At 44.4% G+C, this 25,366-nt stretch overlaps 1 protein-coding gene across 3 annotated transcripts in view; it reads left to right on the top strand.

The window, feature by feature from the left end:
- The first annotated feature begins 2,010 nt into the window (after positions 1–2,010).
- Positions 2,011–25,366, top strand: part of MIER2 (MIER family member 2) — a 33,488-nt gene continuing 10,132 nt past the window's right edge. The window contains exons 1-8 of one of the 3 annotated variants that reach the window (XM_060785139.2): positions 2,011–2,081; positions 10,067–10,154; positions 11,794–11,972; positions 14,462–14,590; positions 17,669–17,792; positions 17,880–17,986; positions 20,139–20,208; positions 22,640–22,791. In XM_060785139.2, the coding sequence (XP_060641122.2) occupies positions 2,073–2,081; positions 10,067–10,154; positions 11,794–11,972; positions 14,462–14,590; positions 17,669–17,792; positions 17,880–17,986; positions 20,139–20,208; positions 22,640–22,791 (858 nt within the window). In that variant the 5' untranslated portion in view covers positions 2,011–2,072. Of the gene's footprint in view, positions 2,082–10,066; positions 10,155–11,793; positions 11,973–14,461; positions 14,591–17,668; positions 17,793–17,879; positions 17,987–20,138; positions 20,209–22,636; positions 22,792–25,366 lie in introns of all 3 variants that reach the window. The other 2 variants (XM_060785140.2, XM_060785138.2) reach the window with 2 other exon arrangements.

Consider the following 25,366-nt stretch of genomic DNA (forward strand, 5'->3'; position numbering starts at 1 on the left):
ATATTTTACCTCAGTCTCTTTTCCCTAATATTCTACTTCAGTCCCCTCCTATTTTACCTCTTTTTCCACCTGCCCCTTACATTTTACCTTAGTCTCCTTTTCCCTCATATTCTACCTCAGTTCCCTCAGATTTTACCCCATATTTGCCTCTTTTCCCACCTGCCCCCATATTTTACCGCAGTCCCCTTCCCTCATATTCTACCTCAGTTCCCTCCCATTTTACCTCTTTTCCTGCCTGCTCCTTATATTTTACCTCAGTCCCCTTTTCCCACCTGCCTATTCTCTCATACTTTCTCCTTTTCCACCTCGCCTTTCTGTCTTTCCCTCATATTTTACCTCAGTTCCCTCCTATTTTAACTCATATTTCACCTTTCCCCACCTGCCTCCTATATTTTACCTGTCCCTTCACCTCATATTCTACCTCAGTTCCTTCTTATTTTAACTCATATTTCACCTCTTTTCCCCACCTGCATCCTATATTTTACCTCAGTCTCCTTTTCCCTCATATTCTACCTCAGTTCCCTCAGATTTTACCCCATATTTGCCTCTTTTTCTACCTGCCCCCATATTTTACCGCAGTCCCCTTTCCCCTCATATTCTACCTCAGTTCCCTCCTATTTTACCTCTTTTCTCATCTGCTCCCTATATTTTACCTCAGTCCCCTTTTCCCACCTGCCTATTCTCTCATTTACCTCCCTTCCCACCTGTCCTTTCTTTCCCCCCCTCATATTCTACCTTGGTTCCCTCCTATTTCAACTCATATTTCACCACTTTCCCCCATCTGCCTCCTATATTTTACCTGAGTCCTCTTTCACCTCATATTCTACCTCAGTTCCTCCTATTTGAATTCATATTTCACCTCTTTTCCCCACCTGCATCCTATATTTTACCTCAGTCTCCTTTTCCCTCATATTCTACCTCAGTTCCCTCAGATTTTACCCCATATTTGCCTCTTTTTCCACCTGCCCCATATTTTACCGCAGTCCCCTTTCCCCTCATATTCTACCTCAGTTCCCTCCTATTTTACCTCTTTTCTCATCTGCTCCCTATATTTTACCTCAGTCCCCTTTTCCCACCTGCCTATTCTCTCATTTACCTCCCTTCCCACCTGTCCTTTCTCCCCCCCCCCCATATTCTACCTTGGTTCCCTCCTATTTCAACTCATATTTCACCACTTTCCCCCATCTGCCTCCTATATTTTACCTGAGTCCTCTTTCACCTCATATTCTACCTCAGTTCCTCCTATTTGAATTCATATTTCACCTCTTTTCCCCACCTGCATCCTATATTTTACCTCAGTCTCCTTTTCCCTCATATTCTACCTCAGTTCCCTCAGATTTTACCCCATATTTGCCTTTTTCCACCTGCCCCCATATTTTACCGCAGTCCCCTTTCCCCTCATATTCTACCTCAGTTCCCTCCTATTTTACCTCTTTTCTCATCTGCTCCCTATATTTTACCTGTCCCCTTTTCCCACCTGCCTATTCTCTCATTTACCTCCTATTTTACCTCTTTTTCTACCTGCTCCCTCAGCCCCCTTTTCCCACCTGCCCTTTCCCTCACATTTTACTTCCTTTTCCACCTGTCCTTTCTCTCTCTCTCTCTCATATTCTACCTCAGTTCCCTCCTATTTTAACTCACATTTTACCTCCTTTTCCACCTGCCCCTTATATTTTAGCTGTCTCCTTTTCCCTTACATTCTACCTGTTTCCTCTTTTACCTCACTGCTCCCTATATTTTACCTCAGTTCCTTTTTTCCAGCTGCCCTTTTCCCCTCATATTCGTACCTCAGTTCCCTCATATTTCATCTCTTTTCCCCACCTGCCTCCTCTATTTTACCTCCGTCTCCTTTCCCCTCCTATTCCACCTCAGTTCCCCCCTCTTTGAACTCCTCGGTTGCCTCTGTCCCTCCTGCCCCTTCCTTCCACCTCGCTCAGGCCTTCCCCTCCTTCTGCCTCTTCTCCCTCCTTCCCCCGCCCTCCCTCGCGCGGAGCAGCCAATCAGCGAGCGGCTCGACATCCGGGGCTCCTTCGCGCCCCCTCCCCCCTCCCCACGGCCGTTCGCACTCGGCTATGGCGGAGGTGAGTGTGTGGCCAGAGTGTCAACGGAGGGGTCCCCCCACTTATGAGAAAGAAACAAAAAGTCGGGGCTCCCCCCTTCCTCTTAAGGAGAAGGCCTGGAATTGATGGGAGGAAGTTGGGGGTCTTTGGGAGGGGGAGGGAGGGACATTGCTGAGGGTTTGCCTCAAACAGGTGGAGCTTATTTGTGGGGGGCCGGAAGTGGGGCCCTTGGGGGCCTTTGGGTGGCTTCTGTAAGACCTGGCCGTGGGCTGCAAGTTGGGGGCTTTTGGGGGTTAGCTCTCCTTAATGGGAGCCCCCCCCCCCCAATTTACAAAGTGGTTTCTTTTGGGGAGGGGGATTACAAAGTGGACCACTTTCTTTGCTTATTGGTGGAGGTTTCGCGAAAAAACAGGGCTGCAGAATCCATAAAGGGGGGAAATTGTGTTGGTTTATTATCAGACAATGTTTTCGTGTTTGTTTTTAAATACCTGCTTTATATACCTACTACGCTTTGGTGCACGGCGATGCCCACGCCTGTCGTAAATATTAGAAATATTCTGTATTTTGCTTCAGATTAGCACATAGGGATATGGGTAAACTACAATCCCCATCATCCCCAGCCATTGCCCCCGCAAACCGCATTGGTAGCTAAAGTTGGTCATGATGGATTTGTGTGCCAAGTTTGGTCCAGATCCATCGTCAATGGAGTTCACAGTGTTCTCTAAATGTTAGTGGACTTGAACTCCCGTCATCCTCTGTCATTACCCTACCAAACTGCGCTGATAGTTACATTTAGTCATGATGGATCTACATACCAAGTTTGGTCCAGATCCATTGTCGGTGAGCTTCCCAGTGTTTTCTGGATGACAGTGAACTTTAACTCCCATCATCCTCTGTCATTGCCCCACCAAACCACATCAGTATTTACATTTGGTCGTGATAGATCTGTGTGCCAAGTTTGGACTAGATCCATTGTTGGTGAGGTTCACACAGCGTTGGTGAGTCACTCTGGATGTCAGTGGACTTTATGATGCTTGTTGCTTATGTTTTGGTTTTATTTTTGCTGTAATATGTTGTCCAGGCTTGGCCCCATGTAAGCCACTCCAAGTCTCCGTCAGGGAGATGGTGGCGGGGTATAAATAAAGTTTATTATCATTATCATCATTATTATTTATTTTATTTTATTTTATTTACTTACCACACTTTTATCCCGCCCTTTTCAGCTCGAAGGCGACTCAAGGCAGCATACAGACTGGCAACAGTTAGATGCTGAACACACATAAATACATCGTTTAAAACAGGTCAAATCACATAATAAAATTCATATAAAAACAAATTTAAAACTATAAAAATCAATGACTTCCAGGTTTAAATCCATGTCCATTTGCATCGTTGTTGTTGTTGTTCATTCGTTCAGTCGTCTCCGACTCTTCGTGACCTCATGGACCAGCCCATGCCAGAGCTCCCTGTCGGCTGTCACCACCCCCAGCTCCTTCAAGGTCAGTCCAGTCACTTCAAGGATGCCATCCATCCATCTTGCCCTTGGTCGGCCCCTCTTCCTTTTACCTTCCACTTTCCCCAGTATCATTATCTTCTCTAGGCTTTGCTGTCTCCTCATGATGTGGCCAAAGTACTTCAACTTTATCTCTAGTATCCTTCCCTCCAGTGAGCAGTCGGGCTTTATTTCCTGGAGGATGGACTGGTTGGATCTTCTCGCAGTCCAAAGCACTCTCAGAACTTTCCTCCAACACCACAGCTCAAAAGCATCGATCTTCCTTCGCTCAGCCTTCCCTAAGGTCCAGCTCTCACATCCGTAGGTTACTACAGGGAATACCATGGCTTTGACTAGGCGGATCTTTGTTGCCAGTCTGATGTCTCTACTCTTTACTATTTTATCAAGATTGGACATTGCTCTCCTCCCAAGAAGTAAGTGTCTTTTGATTTCCTGGCCACAGTCTGCATCTGCAGTAATCTTTGGGCCTAGAAATACAAAGTCTGTCACGGCCTCTACATTTTCTCCCTCTATTTTCCAGTTGTCAATCATTCTTGTTGCCATAATCTTGGCTTTTTTGATGTTTAGATGCAACCCAGCTTTTGCGCTTTCTTCTTTCACCTTGATTAGAAGGCTCCTCAGCTCCTCCTCGCTTTCGGCCATCAGAGTGGTGTCATCTGCATATCTGAGGTTGTTAATGTTTCTTCCGGCAATTTTCACCCCACCTTTGCATTCATCAAGCCCCGCACATCGCATGATGTGTTCTGCATACACGTTAAAAAGGTTGGGTGAGAGTATGCAGCCTTGCCGTACGCCTTTCCCAATCTTGAACCAGTCTGTTGTTCCGTGGTCAGTTCTGACTGTTGCTACTTGGTTCTTGTACAGATTCCTCAGGAGAGAGACAAGGTGGCTTGGGATGCCCATCCCACCAAGAACTTGCCACAATTTATTGTGATCCACACAGTCAAAGGCTTTAGAATAGTCAATGAAACAGAAGTAGATGTTTTTCTGAAACTCCCTGCCTTTCTCCATTATCCAGCGGATATTGGCAATCTGGTCTCTCGTTCCTCTGCCTTTTCTAAACCCAGCTTGAACATCTGGCAACTCTCGCTCCATGTATTGCTGGAGTCTTCCTTGCAGGATCTTGAGCATTACCTTACTGGCATGAGAAATAAGGGCCACTGTACGGAAGTTTGAGCAGTCTTTCGCATTTCACATTGCATCGTTAAGCCGTTCCATATTCATTCACTATACTGAGTTTATCTGGTTACAATGAGGTTCCAAAAACTTGCTCAAGAGCCAGGTTTTTACTCTTTTCCTAAAGGTCAGGAGGGAGGGGGCCGATCTAATATCCCCAGGAAGGGAGTGCCACAGCCGAGGGGCCACCACTGAGAAGGCCCTGTCCCTCGGCCCCACCAAGCGCACCTGTGAGGCAGGTGGGATCAAGAGCAGGGCCTCCCCAGATGATCTTAAATTCCTACAAGGTTCATGAGGGGAGAGACGTTCGGATAGGTAAGTTGGGCCGGAACCGTTTAACTACCATCATCCTCTGTCATTGCCTCATCAAGCCACACTAGTAGTTACATTTGGTCGTGATGGATCAGTGTGCCAAGTTTGGTTCAGATCCATTGTCACTGAGGTTCACACTGCTCTCTTAATGTCAGTGGACTTTAACTCCCATCATCCTCTGTCATTTCCCCACCAAACTGCACCGATGTTTACATTTGGTCATGGTGGGTCTGTGTGCCAAGATTGGTCCAGATCCATTGTCAATGAGTTCATAGTGTTCTCCGGATGCCAGTGTACTTTAGCTCCAATCATCCTCTGTTATTGCCCCCCCCCCCCCCAAACCGCACCAGTAGTTACATTTGGTCATGATGGATCTGCGTGCCAAATTTGGACCAGATCCACCGTCGATGGGGTTCACAGTGTTCTCTGGATTCCAGTGGATTTTTAACTTCCATCATCCTCTACCATTGCCCCCCAAACCCCTCCAGTATTTAGATGTGACCATGATGGGTCTGTGCACCACGTTTCATCCAGATCCATTGCTGGTGGGGTTCACAGTACTCTCTGGATATCAGTGGACTGCAATTCCAATAGTGATGATGATGATAAAAATGATGATGTTTGTTTTTATTCCACTTTTTCTCTCCACTAGGAGACTCATCTTTTTCATTGTGTCCCATCCTGTCCCCAACCACACCAGTATTTAAAGTCGGTCATCATGGGTCTGTGTATCAAGTTTGGACCAGATCCATTGTTGATGGGGTTCATGAGGATATCTAGATATGGGGGGACTGCAACTCCCATCATGCTAGGGTAATCCCTCCCAAACCCCTCCAGTATTTTTTCTTGGTCACAGGTGGTCTGTGTGCCAAGTTTGGTCAAGATCTGTTTTGGTGGGAATCACGGGCTCTTTGGATGTGCGCGCCATCTTGAGAGGGCAGCAGTGGAGCAGTTGCAGCAATTCCTAGGCGACACAGCCTGACTAGATCCCTTCCAGTCCGGCTTCCGTGTGGGGCATGGGACAGAGACTGTGCTGGTCTCCATCACGGATTCCCCTCGATGCCAGCTTGACCAGGGCGGGTCAGCGCTGCTTGTGTTATTGGATCTCACAGCAGCATTTGACACAGTCGACCACAATCTTTTGACCCACCGCCTTGCTGTTGCTGGAGTCAGGGGGACAGCTTTAAACTGGCTGTCCTCCTTTCTTCACAACCGTGGACAGTGAGTGGAGAGGGGAGGTCTGGTCTCTGAGAGGTCCCCTCTATCTTGTGGGGTTCCTCAGGGGGCCATTCTCTCCCCTCTGTTATTTAACATCTATATGCGACCACTTGCTCAGCTGGTTCGAGGTTTTGGGCTTGAGTGTTATCAGTACGCCGATGACACTCAGCTGGTGCTGAAGATGGAAGGCCGACCGGACTCTGTTCCCAATTGTTTCCATCAGTGTCTCGAGGCCGTTACTGGATGGCTGCGTGCCAGCAGGTTGAGGGTGAATCCAGCAAAGATGGAGATCCTGTGGCTGGGTCGACCGGGCAGTGGGGATATCCAGCTGCCTACCCTGGATGGCGAGGCGCTACGCCCGTCATCATTGGTAAAGAGTCTGGGAGTCCTTTTGGACCCTCTGCTGACGATGGAGGCTCAGGTCCCCGCCGTTAGCAGAACCGCCTTCTTTCATCTGCGGCAGGCTAGACGGCTGGCCCCCTACCTGTCCAGGGACGACCTAGCTACGGTGATCCAGGCCACGGTCATCTCAAGACTGGACTACTATAATGCCCTCTACATTGGCCTTCCTCTGTCGGTGATCCGGAAGCTCAAGTTGGTACAAAATGCAGCTGCTCGGCTTCTTGCGGGAATTCCGATGAGATGCCACATAACACCAATCTTACTACAGCTGCATTGGTTACCAATTTAGCACCGGATCACTTTCAAAGTGATGGTAGTCACCTTTAAGGCCTTCCATGGTCTGGGGCCGATGTATCTGAGGGACCGCCTCACCCCCTACCAACCCCAGAGATCCCTCCGTTCTGAGGACCAAGATCTATTGGAAGTCCCCAGTGTCAAGACCTTGCGTCTAACAGCAACCAGACGCAGAGCCATCACAGGTTGGTTAGCTATCAGTACATGTTCTGCAAAAAATCTTAGAAATCAATTTTAAAACGGATTTTTAAAACAAAAACCATATGAGGCCAACTACAGGCAGTCCCTGAGTTACAACCATCTGACTTAAAATTACTCATAGGTAAGAACAGGGCTGAGACAACAGGAAATCCACCCCTTGGGAGGGAAATTCACTCCTGAAAGATTTATGGGGAGAGGTGTCTCCATTGAACCTTTGTCACTAATCCTTGTTTCCACAACAAGCCAGATTTTTCAAAATCCAGTTGTTGCAGGGGTATGAAGTGAGGTTAAACCTTCTGAACAGGGGCACAGACTGCAAAACAAATACTACAGGGGTGTTCACCATTCCCTATACTATCCAAAGCTTGTGTGTGTGTATACACACACACATATACATACTAGCTTGGGTTCCCAGCGTTGCCCAGGTTGTTAGAAGAAGTCATTTTTTTAAAAAAAAATTCAGAATGCATAAAGTTGTGGGTGTACTACAACTCACATCATGCCAGGTTGACCCCCTGAAACTCTATCAATACTTAAAGTTTGTCATGTTGGTCAAGTTTGCTCTAGATGTTCAGTTGGTCTGTGTGCCAAGTTAGGTCCAAGTCCATCATTGGCGGGTTGCAGAGTACTCTTTGATTGCAGGTGAATTATAAATTCCAATATCTACAACTAACAAGTGTCAAGACCAATTCCCCTCCAAAACCCAGCAGTATTCAAATTTGGCATACGTGCCAAATTTGGTGCAGATCCATTGTTGTTTGCGTCCACAGTGCTCTCTGGATATAGGTGAACTGTAATTCCTCTAAATCAAGGTGAATTTCCTCCTAAGCCCTCCTGTATTTTTTGTTGGTCATGGTGCTTCTATGTGCCAAATGTGGTCCAGGTCCACTGTCAGTGGAGGTCATAGTTCTGATTTTAATCAGGGTGAACGATAACTTCCATCATGTGGAATCTGTTCCCCAAACTCCTTCAGTATGTTTAGTTCCTGATTAGTTCTGCTCTGTTTGTTATGCAGACAGAGTTGAAAAGAGTAGGATAGGATTAAGAGAGAGGCAGTGGGTTGGATCATGCAAATTCCACACCAGCGGAGAGAGTAAGAAACACTGGGATGTCTGTGGTAGAGGATATACGTAAAATCTAGGATTAAATGGTCCTTGTATGAAAGCCTTCACTTGGACGGTGTGCATTATGGTGTTGGGGAGGACATTGGCAGGGGTTGTTCGTGTTCATGGTGCTCGCTATAATCTGAAATGTCATTAGAGGGAGGGCTTTTGGTTGCTCTTCAGCATTGTGGGTTAAAGCTATCTGTGGAAGCGGGAGCCTGTCTGTGGAAGTGAGCACCCCAGCCACACACAAACATAGACATTTTCACTTTTATTATGACTACAGATACATATATCTCCTATCCATTGTCGATCCACTCCTTTGAGTTTCAAGCAAATCTACTATTTGCCAAAATACACGATCCTGTGCTTTTCTTTTCCATTTCTGGCTGAATAGCGTAACCATTGGTTTGTCCCATCGAATACAAGGTCTGCCCAATGGTGTGTGTGTGTATGTATGTATGTGTATATGTGTCTCTGTGTGTGTATATATAGATGTATGGCTGGAGTTACACTTTAAAATGTATTTGTTCCGATTTATGTACAAATTAATTAATTTTATTTATTTATTTACGTCATTTTTATCCCGCCCATTTCAGCCCAAAGGTGACTCAGGGCAGCGTACAGACCAGCAACAATTATAAATAGTATATATAAATATACATACATGGGTTAAAACAATTAGATCACATCCTAATACATATAAAAACCATAAAAACTATAAAAGTAAAAAAACCCCAGTGTTTTCCAATCCAATTCCTCATTTACATCGTCTTTAGCCATTCCATATCCATATTCCAGATGTATTTATTTGATTACGCTGAAGTTTCAAACACCAGCTCAAAGAGCCATGTTTTCACTCCTTTTTGAAAAGTCAGGAGGGAGGGAGCCGATCTACTATCCCTGGGCAGGGAGTTCCACAACCGAGGGGCCACCACTGAGAAGGCCTTGACTCTCGTTCCCACTAGACACGCCTGTGAGGCAGGCAGGATCGAGAGCAGGGCTTCCCCAGACGATCTTAAATGTCTAGAAGGTTCATAGGAGGAGATGTGTTCAGATAGGTAAGCTGGGCCGGAACCGTTTAAAGCTTTATAGGCTAAAGCCAGCACTTTGAATTGTGCCCGGTAGCAAACTGGCAGCCAGTGGAGCTGGCGCAACAGAGGAGTTGTATGCTCCCTGAGCGCAGCTCCCGTTAGTAACCTTGCTGCCGCACGCTGGACCATTTGAAACGTTCAAACAGTTTTCAAAGGCAGCCCCACGTAGAGCACGTTGCAGTAGTCTATACGGGATGTAACCAGAGCGTGGACTACCATGGTCAAGTCAGACTTCCCAACCTATCTTGTTCGTAACTTGGGGGCTTTCTGTATTTGATTTGCATAGAACTAGTTAGGGAAGAGTAGAGCCAAGAGATTTGTGGCCCTTCCAGACAGGCCCTAGATCCCAGGATCTGAGCCCAGGTTTTTTCTTTAAACTGGATTGTATGAGTCCGCACTGCCACATAATCTGGAATAAACAGAAAACCTGGGATCAGATCCTGGAATATAGGGCCTGTCTGGAAGGGCCCTTAGTTGGGGATTCACGATAGACAACACCTTGCATGCTTTTATAGCAGGGCTGGGGAACTTTTGGTCCTCTAGGTACTGACAAACTACATCAGTGCTCCCCATTGGTAAGACTGGCAAGAGCTGATGGAACCTATTACATCGCTACCCAGCCCTGTTATATAGGGACAAAGCTTAAAAGTAATTAAACATATATAATAATGGAATCTTTTCTTTTTTTCACAGGCCTCAATTGGGAGGCAAAGCCCCAGGGTTATATCCTACCCTGCCCACAATCTATGTCCTGGAAGAGCCAGCCTTCATACCACGGCAGGTACTTAAATATATTCACCGGTCTGTGAATATACCGTCTTTGAAAGTGATCTCCCATTGATCCTCGACGCCCACTTTCCCCACCCTTGGACTAATCTGTGTCAGTACCTAGTATATCAAATCAGCCATGCCATTTTATATTCTGGATTCAATGTGCAGCGCTGTGTTTGACCTCTGAAGTCTCAAACAATTGGAGAACACAGGATCGGTGACCCTTTTATGACCCTGCCTGACCTTAGAGACCTGTTTCTGGGGCCACTTGGTAAATTGAATTAGATCGATAGTAACCAGAGAAAGGACCTTATTGGTTTTGGCCTCCTACTCTGAGCAAATTCGGAGTTGATCTTTTGAGGAAGCTCTCAAGATCCTTTCTGTTTCCCTTCTGTATTTCATTAACAGCTGAATATGGATTTGATGTTAAGATGCTAAGATTATGCATTTTTTAAATACATAATAAAAACTTATGGGAAAATAATAATAATAATAATAATAATAATACATTTTATCTATGTATTTGATGTTATTTTATATAACGTGTCAGAAGTGAACCAAGGGTACATTTTACTGTATTTAAAAACAAAAAAAAAGTTTTAAAAAACTTGGCATTATACTAAGTGACCAGTAGCTGGCCACTTGGAGTGCCTCTGGTGTTGCTATAAGAAGATCCTCCATTGTACATGTGGCAGAGCTCAGACTGTATTGTAATAGGTGGTCTGTGGTTTGCTCTTCTCCACACTCGCATGTCGTGGACTCTACTTTGTGGCCCTATTTCTTAAGGTTGGCTCTGCATATTGTGGTGCCAGAGCACAGCTGTTCAGTGCCTTCCAATTCACCCAGTCTTCTGTGTGTCCAGGGGGGAATACCTCATTCGGTATCAGCCACTGATTGAGGTTTCAAGTTTTAGCCTGCCACTTTTGGACTCTCGCTTGCTGAGGTGTTCTTGCTAGTATCTCTGTAGATTTAAGACGTTGGCATGCTGGCTGATATTCAAACAGGGGATGGGCCAGAGATGTCAATGCCTTGGTCCTTTCATTGTTGGCTATTATTTCCCGGTGGATGTCAGGTGATGCAATACCAGCTAAACAGTATAATTTCTCCAGTGGCGTTGAGCGTAGACATCCTGTGATAATGCATTATGTCCCATTAAGAGCCACATCCACTGTTTTAACATGGTGGGATGTGTTCCACACTAGGCATGAGTATTCAAGATGGCTATGACTCTTGCTTTCCCCCAGATTTTGGGGATCTGACAGGATGCAATGCAGTTATTCATCAACTCCAGCAGCCAGCACCTTGCTTTTGGGCCAAAGTTCTTAATTTGTTCCATCCGTAGATCATCCAGGCCAGCCGTGTTGCCTTTTTACATTTGAGAGCCATGTCCAATGCAGTAGATGTAAAAACTTTGTGAAGGTTGTTCTTATTTTCTGGTTGTCTGACTATTGGTTTCCTTCCTACTTTGGTGGCAATTTGATGTTCATATGTTTTGACTTTGTTGTGCCCTGCCTCAAGCCGCTAGGAGCAGCAGGTAACAAATAAAATGTATTGTTGTGGTTGTTAATGTTGGAGCAATGGATGGAATGATGAGTTATGGTTGCCATCCCTTTGTCACTCAATCTCACTTTCTCACTCAATCCCTGCAGTGGTTTCTATGGGCTCAGCTGACCACCGCTTCAACCTGGCTGAGATCCTGTCACAGAACTACGGGGTGCGGGAAGAGACGGAAGAGGAGGAGGAAGAGGCGGAAGAGCACAACCAGGACCACGAACAGGGGAAAGCAAAGCCTTTTGACGATCTAGAGAAGAGCTTCCATGCCTCCCAGGTAGGGGAAAAAAAGTCCCGGTTCAGTGCTTGATGTCTCACAAAATTGCACGAGGAAATCTCTTGTTAACACCAGAAGAGTTGATCGAATTGGATCTCCTCCCTGAAAGACTAACCAAGAGGAGCAGGGATCGAGACAACGGGTTGTCCTTCTTTCTTGTCCTCATCAGCAGTAGTCACCAATTGAAACCAATTAATCCCTCTCACAGGGATTAATTTATTTAAATTCTGCCATTCTCCCCTAGGGGACTCAGAGTGGATTACAGCATTTACATACATCTCAAACATTCAATGCCTTTACAATCATATACAATGAAACACACAAACAAAGGCAGAGGCTTCTCCTTTCATTTCTGGCTTCTGGAGGCGGTGCTCGTCTCTGGCTCTGGGGACGTGCTTTCTGTTGGAAATAGAAACCTTCCAAGGCTTCACTATTTGTTTGTTAATGTATATATTTGCTAGCCTATATTGTATGTATATATTGATGTGCCAGTTTGACTGACCTCTTTGATTGGGCGGGGGGAGGGGGGGCTACAGACATGTGATTGTACTGAGCATGTTCCGACGCAAGACTCCATTTTGTCATCAGTATGTTTTTGGACTTCAGTGTTAGCAGTTTGCTTTAGACCTCAGTGGAAGTGGATGAAGTATGCTTTTGGACTTCAATAGAAGCAGATGTCTTTTGGACTTATGCAGGAACAGTTTGCTATATATTTGATTTGAGAAGCAGTGAGTACAGTTATACAGTTTGGACTTTTGTAAGATGTATACTTAAAGACTTTGGGCTATTGATTAATAGCTGTACCTGAACTGTAATAAAAAATGTGCCTGTATGCTAAATTAATACAAGATGTTTGTGAGTAAACAAGATATGCCACTTTAAAAAAAGCTTTGTTTTTTGTCTTTGAGTGTATATTTTAAACTAAGAGGTTTCAAAGGAAAGTATATATTTTGGACAACTTCAACTTCAAAGAAACATTTTCAAAACTCTGCTAGCCAAGTACATGTTTTTATGCAGTGGCATGTCTTTGTCCCTGGCAGTTCAGAGAAATGGTTTATCAGTTTAACAAGTGATTTACCTGTGTGCCATTACATGAATGCTTGTGCACATCACTTTTTCAAAGGGTTGACGTCAAACAAGGTCATGCCTTTCCTTGACTAGTGGTTTTCAGAAGGTGGTCTCCAGATGTTCATGGAGATTCACATTTGCCAAAAGGATATGACATAATTTTTCCCTTTCAAAAAGGTTATGGATGCCATTTTCCAAAACTTTCTTCATTTTCAAGTCGACAATTGCCAGCGTTGTTCCCTCCTGCTTGTGTGGCCAGCAAGATTACTTGCTGAAGCAATACCTATTTATCTACTCATATATGTAAGTTTTCGAACTGCTAGGTTGGCAGGAAGTGGAGCTGACAGACAGGAGCTCACCCCGTCTCGCAGGTTCGAACTGCCAACCTTTAGGTCAGCAGTTCACCCAACTTTCAGGTCAGCGGTTCAGTAGCGCAGTGGGTTGCTGGACATTTTGTTATCGATACTAACATCGAAGTCAGCTCTTATGTAAGAGAGTTTATCTGTGAAGTGGTCATTAAAGGCATCATGGTGCACTACCGAAGGTTCTGGCAAGAAGTCTGGAGTGGGAAGGCCTGCATCAAACCTCACCTCACTCTGAAAAGCTCAGCTGGATGTCACTCTCCAGGTGCAATATGTACAGGAAACTTTCTTCGCTGAATATAATGCAACCCTATAGGATTGAATATGTCATCATTGCTGGCTATATGATCTGTCGGAATTTAAGAGACCATTCAAAACCTATCTCTTCCGGCAGGCCTACCCAGTCAATGTTAACTATGCATTTTAATCTCATGTCATGTGTTCATTATAGTTTCATCTTTGTTCTGTGTATTTTCATATACAGCATCATCCTTACAAGCATCCAACTTACAAATGACTCATAGTTAAGAACAGGGATGAGATAACAGGAAGTGAGAGCAATCTACCCCTTGGAAGGAAGGGAAATTCGTTCCTGAAAGAGTTATTATCAGGAGGGAAAGTTGTCTCCACCGAAGCTTTATCACCAATCCTTGTTTCCACAATAAGCCAATTTTTTCAAAATCCAATTGTCACAGGGACAGAAATGGAGGTGATTTTTTTCTGAATAGGGACAAATATGTTTTAATATGTGTATATTTTATTATGTTTATGATTATGTGTTTTGAGCTATGATGTAACTCTACCTCAAGTCACAAGGAGAGTCGGCAAAACATACAATAATAATAATTATTATTATTATTATTATTATTACACGAGCCCCCTGACATACACATGTCTAGTGAAGATAACGGGACTCCCAAGGATTATATAGTAGAGAAATCCAATCTTTTCCTAGATTCAGATCATTTCCAACCTATTGCAACCCCAAAGGGAGCCTCTCTCTTCTGACTCAAGGATTATCTGCTTCTAATGTGGCGTTTGCTCCTCTCTCTTTTTCAGAACACGGAAATGCCCTTTGAGGAACTGCTGGCGCTCTATGGCTATGAGGCCTCTGACCCCATCTCTTCTGAGCAGGAGAGCGAGAGCAATGATGCTGCCCCAAACCTCCCGGACATGACCTTGGACAAGGTACATGATCAATCTGATAGCAAATCAGGGTTGGCAAAGCTGGCTGAACGGACTGATTTTTACCTTTTTATGAAGTACAGCTGAAGCATCTTTTGCAAACACCACACAACAGATTTGTGTAAACATCTACAACAACCACTAGGTGGCGTTCTGGAATTTCTTTTCCTGTTGCCACATTTTTCATGAACCCAACATTGAGCGAAGGGGACCTTATTGGTGTATGTTTTTATTTTATAAGTTTTTATTATGCTTTTCAAAGAAAAAAGGAGAATAAAGAAGGGGATGAGGGTTGTGGAGCTCTGATAAGTAGATTAGAACTATGTAGATGTCCACTTTGTCACCGAGGAAAAGAAAGGTGATTGAGGGGGAAGAGAAACCTTATATTTATTATCATTATTAAATTTATATCTTCAACTCAAGTACTATTATACAGATCGTCTAAAGTTTTGAAAGATATTAAAAGAAGTCATTTTTTATTGTACAAAATGCATAAGGTTGTGGGTGAACTACAACTCACATCATGCCAGGTTAACACCCTGAAACTCCATCAATACTTAAAGTTTGTCATGTTGGGCAAATTTGCTCTCGATGCATAATCGGTGTGCTCTCTGGCTGCAGGATGAACCCCTCCTGTATTTTCAGTTGGTCATGGGGGTTCTGTGTGCCGAGTAAGGTCCAGGGCCATCATCGGTGGAATCCAGAATGCTCTTTGATTGCAGATGAACCAGGCAAGGGCAAACTTCGGCCCTCCAGGTGTTTTGGACTTTAAATCCCACAATTCCTAACAGCTGGTAGGCTGCTAGAAATTGTGGGAGTTGAAGACCCAAACACTTGGAGAGAAGGCCCAAGTTTGCCCATGCCTGCTGTATACAGTAGTAAAAGAGGTGACTGTTTCATCAAATTTCTTTATCGTGTCAGAAGCAAATTGAGAACACAATTATAACGTATTTAAAAACACTAAGTTAAAAACTTGGCATTATGCTAAATGTGACCGCTTGGAGTGCCTCTGGTGTCGCTGTGAGAAGGTCCTCCATTGTTCATGTGGCAGGGCTCAGGCTGCATTGCAGTAGGTGGTCTGTTGTGTGCTCTTCTCCACACTCGCTGGTCATGGACTCCACTTTGTGACCCCATTTCTTAAGGTTAACTCTGCATCTTGTGGTACCAGAGTGCAGCCTTCCAAGTTGCCCAGTCTTCTGTGTGCCCAGGAGAGAGTCTTTCATCCAATCTCAGCCATTGATTGAGGTTCCGGGTTTAAGCCTCCCACTTTAGGGCTCTCGCTTGCTGAGATGTTCCTGCGAGTATCTCTGTAGATCCTAGGAAGCTATTTCTTGATTTAAGACGTTGGCATGCTGGCTGATATCCAAACAGAGGATGAGCTGGAGATGTCACTGCCTTGGTCCTTTCATTACAAGCTGCTACTTCCCAACAGATATCAGGTGTTGGAATACCGGCTATAATTTCTCCAGCAGTGTTGGGTGTAGACATCCTGTGATAATGCGGCATGCCTCATTAAGAGCCACATCCACTGTTTTAACATGGTGAGATGTATTCCACACTGGGCATGCATACTCAGCAGCAGAGTAGCAAAATGCAAGGGCAGATGTCTTCAATGTGTCTGGTTGTCATCCCGAGGTTGTGCCAGTCAGCTTTCCTATGATGTTATTTCTAGCACCCACTTTTTGCAAGATATTCAAGCAGTGCTTCTTATAATTCAGAGCATAGTCCAGAGTGACTCCAAGATATTTGGGTGTGCTGCCATGCTCCAGTGGGATTCCTTCCCAGATCATCCTCAGAGTTCGGGATGCTTGTCTGTCCTTAAGGTGAAAAGCAAATATTTGCGTTTCAGATGGATTCTGAATCAGCTGGCTTTCCCTATTATAGGCAGTAAAACCACCTAACGCTTTGAAGAGCTTCGTTTCAGCTGTTTCAAAGCTCCCTGCTTGAGTGGTGATGGCATGATCTTCAGCATAGATTAAACTCTCTGTCCCTCCTGGCAGTGGCTGGTCATTTGTGTAAATGTTAAAAAATTGATGGAGCAAGCATGCTCCCCTGAGATAAACTGCACATTACAAGTTTCATCAGATAGAGCTGGCTTAAAAGGGGATTCAGTCTTCCCAATGCTTTTTCGCACATACATCTACCTACATTAAACATATATGAAACAGAATTAAAACCATTCCCCTCTCCAACATGTTTAAAAAGTCTTTTTCAACATATTGAGCACAGGCAGTCATTTTGTAACCTTGTCCTCAGCCATCTATATAAATAAAAATGTAATATTCGTTTGTGGGATTAACATAACTCAAAAACCACTGGACAAATTGCCGCCAAATTTGGCCTCGGGACACCTACTAACCCAAGGAGTGACCATCACTTAAAAAATCGATTTTGTCATTTGGGAGTTGTAGTTGCTGGGATTTATAGTTCACCTACAAAGTGCATTCTGAACTCCACTAATGATAATAGTAATAATATAATAAAACTTTATTTATTTTCCTCTCTACCTCCCCCAAAGGGCAGGTGGAATTGAACCAAACGTGGCACACAGGAACAACAGAAAATATTAAAAGGGTTTGGTGGGCATTGAACTTGAGTTTGGGAGTTGTAGTTCACCTACATCCAGAGAGCACTGTGGATTCAAAAAATGATGGATCTGGACCAAACTTGGCACAGATATTCCATATGCCCAACTAGGAACACAGATGGAGTTTGGGGAAAATAGACCCTGTCATTTGGGAGTTGTAGTTACTGGGATTTATAGTTCACCTACAATCAAAGAACATTCTGAACCCCACAAATGATAGAATTGGGGCAGACTTCCCACACAGAACCTCTACGACCAATAGAAAATACTTATGGCCATCCAGTCCAACTCCCTTCACCAGGGCAAGAAAACATAATCAAATACTGTTTACCCACAAGCATAAAGAAATTACATATATTAGAAACCAACACTTTCACATTACTTTATTTTCCAGATCACCAGCCTGGGCCACAGCAATGCGTGGCAGGGGACGGCTAGTTATTAATATGCAGATTAATTATTATTTTTACAGTTTTCACCTCTTTTCCTTCCAGGAACAAATAGCAAAGGATCTCCTTTCCGGGGAAGAGGAAGAGGAGACACAGTCTTCAGCCGACGATCTCACACCTTCAGTCACGTCCCACGATGCCTCAGATCTTTTCCGCAATCAAACTGGCTGTAAGGTTTATTCAGTGGTTTGGAAATTTCCATTTAAAATAAAAAGGAATGAGAAGTAAAGTCTTGCTTTTTATATCTCTCTCAAAGCGGGCTTCCTTGCCGACGAAGACAAGGGCCACTGCTCTTCCCCTTCTGCTACTTTCTCAGCGGAGGACTCCGAAGAAGACTCTATCCCCAGAAATGACTGCAAGAAGGTACATATTGGGGCTCTGGAGCCCAGCATTATTGGTTTTTATACATTTTGTGGGGACATAATGGTTAAGCCATTAAGATGCTATCTCTTGGCTTGAGTCATCTCAATATAGAGACTGTCATCAAAGTTAGGGCTTGAACGGAAGGAAAATTAGGCAGGCATTTAAAGAAGGATTTTTTAAGGTGGTCAGAGGGTGCCGAGGTTTTAGCTATGAGCCATTAATATTTAATTCTATATTTAGGTTTTAAATTGTATTTGTTTGGTTTGTACTGTGTGCCGCTTTGAGTCTCTTTTTAGAGAGAAGAAGCGAGGTATAGTAACAACAACAACAACAATAATAAAACTGGCACACTGAATATAATCAACAGGAAAAAAAGAGTTGCTCAGGTGCTCAAAGAATAATGTTTTATGAGTACACAGATATTATTTATTACTAACTTGGTACTCAGCGTTGCCTGAGTTATTTGAAGAAGTCAATTTTTAATGTTACAAAATGCATAAGATTGTGGGTGAACTACAACTCACACCATGCCTGGTTAACCCTGAAAAAGTCCCATCAGTACTTAAAGCTTGCTATCTTGAGAAAGTTTGCTCTAGATGCATCATCGGTGGGGTCCTAGTGCACTCTGTCTGCAGGGTAAACTACAACTCCCACCATGGTGAGTCAGTCCCTTCAAACTCCTTCAATAGGTTCAGTTGGTCATGGGGGTTCTGTGTGCCAAGTGTAGTCCCGGTCTATTCTTGGGTTAGTTCCAGGTCCATCCTTGGTGGAGTTCAGAGTGCTCTTAGATTGCAAATGAACTATACATCCAAGTACCTACAACTTCTATAAATCAAGATGAATTCCTCCCAAACCCCTCCAGTATTTTGTGTTGGTCATGGGGGTTCTGTGTGCCAAATGAGATCCAAGTCCATTGTCAGTGTGGGTCCCAGTGCTGTGTCTTGATGCAGGCTGAACTACAACTTCCATCATGTGGAGTCAGGCCTCCAAACCCCTCCATTATGTTCTGTTGCTGATCATTTCCTCTCTAAACTTAAATCCTGATTTGCATTCTGGTTAATCTTCTATAGTATGGAATACGGAGTGCTATGGAGAACTGGAGTTACAGAACAAATGAGGTTACCCCTATACAATTTTGCCAGCTGTTCTGTGAAAAGACATAAGATAAAGTCCTGCAGATGGCACTATCTCATCTTTTTTCTTCACTCCATCCTCAGCTCGTACAGCTCCAGACAGTGCAGAATGCAAAAATAAAAAGCATGTAATAATATATTTCACATATTTGGAACAAAGCTGTCAAAATAGTTATTTTTAAATTGAGGGCATCATGCTGCTGGCTGACTGATTTAACATTAAAACACTTGAAACTCTTGCCCAAAAAGTCATTGACCAAAGAAACATATGAAAATACCTTTATACGTAAAGCTAGATTAGACAAAAAAGAAACAGCCTTACAAATGCTGTTGTAGAAATGCCATTAAAGTCATGAATTCCACACACACACACAAAAGGTTAAGGGAGAGGCAGTGGGTGGGATCATGCAAATTCCACACCAAGTGAGAGAGTCAGGAACACTGGGATGTCTGTGGTGGAGGAAACACATGAAATCTAGGAAGAAATTGTTCCCGTATGATATTTGTGGAGGACATTGGCAGGGCTCTTGGACATGTTCATGGCTCTCGCTATGACCTGCAATGTCATTGGAGGAGGGTCCTGCCACATACACACATACGTATTTTCACTTTTATTATGTGTATAGATTAGTGAAACTGTTAAAAATGTCATTTGTCATCTTGAGACACTTCTTTCTTTCTAAAACTTGGCATAGCAGCTGTGGAAGAACCAGGATAAAATCCCAAAGTATAAAGATATATCAGAATGCCAAAGTTAGGATCGTTGACGCCAGTGTATTTCCAATGTTTATCTGTGGTTGTAAAAACTTCACCGTAGAGAAGGCTAAAAGGAGGAAAATCAAACTTGTCTGTAATGTGGGGCTGGATTAGGGTTTTGTGGAGATAGTGAACTGCTGAAAAGACAAGGAAGGGGTTCTGGAGCAAGTCAGCCCTGAATTCCATTGCAGGAAGCAAATAGTTGATGCATTCTCTCAAGAAAATGTAAAATAGATGCATTCTCCTTTTTTTCCAATTTGCAGGAGATTATGGTTGGGCCTCAGTACCAGGCAGCAGTTCCCCTCCTCAACTTATACCAACAGAGTGAAAAAGGTAAGAGGACTTCCTTCCCTCAATCTCGACACTAGACTTCAATTGATGCATCCCTTGCAGAGAAACTGTTTCAAGCCAAATGTCAAAATACTAGGACTGTGCAAAGCTTTGGAGGCCCATTTCATATACTTCGGAGATTTGTATGATTCTGTTGCACCCCAGGCAACATGACCACAGCACCACACAAGAGTCCAGAGTATAAGCAAACAGTATATTGTAAAAACACATAAAATATATGAAAAATCAGGAATAAAGAAAGATGTGTAATTTTTTAAAAAGTTTAAAAATAGGTGATGACAAAATGTCTCAAGCAGATCCCAAGGTAAAACAGTCCAGGAATAGCCAAGAAATCACAAGTACAGCATAAGTCTACAAGCAAATGAAATCTATATAAATAAAAATGTAATGTTTGTTTGTGGGATTAACATAACTCCAAAAGCACTGGGGGAATTGACACCAAATTTGGCAGCAAAACATATTCTAATCCAATCTATGTCTTTCAAACAAAAAAACAGTAAAAAACGGAAAGGGAAATAACGTAAAACTCCCCCAAAAGAAAAATGCCTTACAAAGCATGCGCAAAAGCCCCTCTCCCCATTGCGCAAGAAGAATGAAGCACCAACCATTGTGAGGGAAGAGAAGCCTCGCCATGGAGTCCCTTTCCATGCAGGAAGGCAGGGTCCTTTTTCTTTTGGGGAGGGGAGGGATTGAGGAAAGGAAAGAGGGAAGGAAGGAGAAAGCCTGGCCCAATGGAGGGGTGGGGGCTTGGCGAGGCAAGCCCCAGCAGCAGCTGGAGCCACCGCAGCGGTTCCATGAGGCCCACGTGGCTACCAGGCAACTCTTCCCCCAAGACCAAAGGATTGCAAGGCAAGTCTGGCTGCAGGAACGGCTGCACACAGCGCCCCCTGCCCCCCGTTGGGTGAAGGGAGGATGCGAACTGTCCCGGAGGAAGGAGGGGAAAGAAAGGGAAAGCAGAGAAGAAAGGAAGAAAAGGATTGGTGAAGAGAAGAGAAGATTATGAATGGAAGGAAAGGTAGAAGGAATGAAAGAGGAAGGAAGGGAAAGGAGGCAGTGGTGGGAGAGGAAAGGAAGGGAAGAAGCAGGGAAGGAACAAAGAAAGAAAGACAAACAGACAGACAGATGGAAAGAAAGAGGGAAACTGGTGAAGGGAAGAGAAGAATATAGAATCGGAGAGCCCTAGAGTTGGGAGACACCTGGTAGGCCATCCAGGCCAGCCCCATTCTGTGAAGAAGCAGGAAAATCACATTCAGAGCACCCCCCAAGAGATGGCCACCCAGCCTCTTTTTCAAAGAGGCTTTTTGGAGTGTTTTGGCCAGCATGAATATAACTGAGAAGCCTTGCAGTTTCAGTGGCTGCTTCTCATTATTTTCCCTACCACCTTGCACCTTAACAGCCTGGCTTTACTAGCCAGCAGGAAACCTTTGGTTGGGAGGAGTTCCCTAGCCCAGGTTGCTTCATGTCTGCAAATCCTCTGTTTTCTGAGGGCCACAACAACGCGTGATCGGGTACATCTAGTACTTAATAAAACTTGAGCATGAATACAAAAGCAAGAATATAGAAAACTTCCAGGATACTTGAATCCCAAACCAAGGCTTGACTTGAAACAAGAACCAGAGAACTCAGGCCTCGCTTCTCATTCAAATGCTACGTCGCCTAAACTAACCCTTAGGTAAACAACTTGCTAATTAATAGGCACCCATGAAGTCCTTCCATTTCCCTTGAATTTTCTCCACAACTTTCCAATGTAATCTTCTCTGACCAGCGCTGACTATTTTCTGTTCTAATCTGTAAATGAACACTTTTGTTGATATCCATAGCTTCCATTGTTTTCCCATGACAGCCTTCAGTATCACTTAGCTCTTTGCCTGACTCCTTATCTAATGTTGCGGTTTCTGGCTCTTCTGACTGACCTTGAAGTCCTGCACTTTCTGAGACAGGTTTCTCACAGAGAGAACCATCATATCCCTGACTTGAATCTTCATCACTTTGTGCCCCAGGATATCCCACAATCCTCTCCAAAGCATCAGTGAACCCAACAGTCTCAGGCTACAAAAGATTCATTAATACAAATCTCCAAATTACTAATTGGAACGGGACCCCCTACAAAACGATACAAAATGAAACAGAAGTCTCCAAAATGTTTCGGATATACTAGTTAATATTTGTTTCAGAGTGTTTCAAGTTGTGTTTCTTTGTTAATGTAACATACTCCATAATTGTCTGAGGTGGGAGGCGACTGATGTGATTGACAATGGCAGCTGCATGCTGTTTTTTTCCTTGTCAGCCAATCACATGACTTTCTGCAAAGTTGGTCTCCTTGGGTTGTGTTCTACTAAGACTCCAAGATCCCTTTCCCGTGGACTGTTGTCTCACCAGGTGGAATTTCACCACATGATCTTTTTTCTAGCAGTCTACGAAAATGAAGACCAGTTGCTTTGGGACCCAAACATCCTCCCGGAGCAAGATGTTGAAGAGTTCCTGTTCCGTGCCATCAAGAGGCGGTGGGATGGGGTCTCCAATGTCAACCTTGTGGAAGGAGAGGCAGTGAAGGATAATGAGCAGGTGAGCATGCCAGCTGTTCCCTGTTAAGTGTGCCACATGCCACAGAAAATAAATGGGTTGAGAAACTCTTGTGGGTGCCCAAGGTTTTCCACAGAGAAGGATAGTTTCCTCATCCAAGGTTCCTATTTTTTCTTAACTCGAAATGCAGAGAGTTCAGACCTGGATGGCACTTTGGGTTCCCTTCCAACTCTAGGATTCTGTGATATCTTATGTATCCTTATGTACCCAAGGATGGCCTTTGGGGTCTCTTCCGATTTTATAATCTCCATAGATGAAGATTATGAAGTTCTCCTGGATTCATTACTGAGCCTGGAACACCAGGTTTCAGCGGTGGCCAGGGGAGCTTTTGCACAATCAAAGCTTGTGTACCATTTGCGCCCGTACCTTGGGAAGTCAGACTTGGCCACAGTAGTTCACACTCTGGTAACATCCCGAATCGACCATTGCAACACGTTCTATGTGGGGTTGTCTTTCATAGAATCATAGAATCATAGAGTTGGAAGAGACCTCATGGGCCATCCAGTCCAACCCCCTGCCAAGAAGCAGGAACATTGCATTCAAATCACCCCCGACAAATGGCCATCCAGCCTCTGCTTAAAAGCTTCCAAAGAAGGAGCCTCCACCACACTCCGGGGCAGAGAGTTCCACTGCTGAACGGCTCTCACAGTCAGGAAGTTCTTCCTAATGTTCAGATGGAATCTCCTCTCTTGTAGTTTGAAGCCATTGTTCCGTGTCCTAGTCTCCAAGGAAGCAGAAAACAAGCTTGCTCCCTCCTCCCTGTGGCTTCCTCTCACATATTTATACATGGCTATCATATCTCCTCTCAGCCTTCTCTTCTTCAGGCTAAACATGCCCAGTTCCCTAAGCCGCTCCTCATAGGGCTTGTTCTCCAGACCCTTGATCATTTTAGTCGCCCTCCTCTGGACACTTTCCAGCTTGTCAACATCTCTCTTGAATTGTGGTGCCCAGAATTGGACACAATATTCCAGATGTGGTCTAACCAAAGCAGAATAGAGGGGTAGCATTACTTCCTTAGATCTAGACACTATGCTTCTATTGATGCAGGCCAAAATCCCATTGGCTTTTTTTGCCGCCACATCACATTGTTGGCTCATGTTTAACTTGTTGTCCACGAGGACTCCAAGATCTTTCTCACACGTACTGCTCTCGAGCCAGGCGTCCCCCATTCTGTATCTTTGCATTTCATTTTTTCTGCCAAAGTGGAGTATCTTGCATTTGTCACTGTTGAACTTCATTTTGTTAGTTTTGGCCCATCTCTCTAATCTGTCAAGATCGTTTTGAATTCTGCTCCTGTCCTCTGGACTATTGGCTATCCCTCCCAATTTGGTGTCGTCTGCAAACTTGATGATCATGCCTTCTAGCCCTTCATCTAAGTCATTAATAAAGATGTTGAACAGGACCGGGCCCAGGACGGAGCCCTGCGGCACTCCGCTCGTCACTTCTTTCCAAGATGAAGAGGAAGCATTAGTGAGCACTCTCTGTGTTCGTCCACTTAACCAATTACAGATCCACCTCACCGTAGTTTTGCCTAGCCCACATTGGACTAGTTTCCTTGCCAGAAGGTCATGGGGGACCTTGTCGAAGGCCTTACTGAAATCCAGGTACGCTACATCCACGGCATTCCCCGCATCTACCCAGCTTGTAGCTCTATCGAAGAAAGAGATCAGATTAGTCTGGCATGACTTGTTTTTGATAAATCCATGTTGACTATTAGCGATGACTGCATTTGTTTCTAAGTGTTTGCAGACCACTTCCTTAACAATCTTTTCCAGAATCTTGCCCGGTATCGACGTGAGGCTGACCGGACGGTAGTTGTTTGGGTCGTCCTTTTTTCCCTTCTTGAAGATTGGGACCACATTGGCCCTCCTCCAATCTGCTGGAACTTCTCCCGTTCTCCAAGAACTCTCAAAGATGGTTGCCAATGGTTCCGAAATGACTTCCGCTAGTTCCTTCAATACTCTGAGGTGTAGTTGATCTGGCCCTGGGGACTTGAACTCATTAAGAGCGGCCAGGTATTCCTGGACGACTTCTTTCCCAATTTGGGGTTGGATGTCCTCCAATCCCTCATCCACTCCATCTTGCTGAGGTTGAAGACTCTCTTTTTGTGAGAAGACCGAGGCAAAGAAGGCATTAAGTAGTATTTGTTCAGAAGCTTCAAATGGTTCAACGGGCAGCAGCCAGATTGCTTACTGGAGCGGCGTACACAGAGCACACAACCCCCCTGTTACACCAGCTCCACTGGCTGCCAGTCTGCTACCGAGCACAATTCAAAGTTCTGCCTTTAGCCTATAAAGCCCTAAACAGTTCCGGCCCAGCTTACCTGTCCGAACTTATCTCCCTCTATGAACCATCTCGGAGGTTAAAATCATCTGGGGAGGCCTTGCTCTCGGTCCCACCTCCCTTGCAGGTGCAACTGGTGCGAACGAGAGACAGGGCTTTCTCAGTGGTGGCTCCTTGACTCTGGAACTCTTTCCCAATGAAATTAGATCAGCACCCTCTCTCCTGGCCTTCAGAAAAAAAGTGAAAACTTGGCTATGGGACCAAGCCTTTGGGT

Source organism: Anolis sagrei, chromosome X (assembly GCF_037176765.1).
Source record: "Anolis sagrei isolate rAnoSag1 chromosome X, rAnoSag1.mat, whole genome shotgun sequence".
NCBI lineage: Eukaryota > Metazoa > Chordata > Lepidosauria > Squamata > Dactyloidae > Anolis > Anolis sagrei.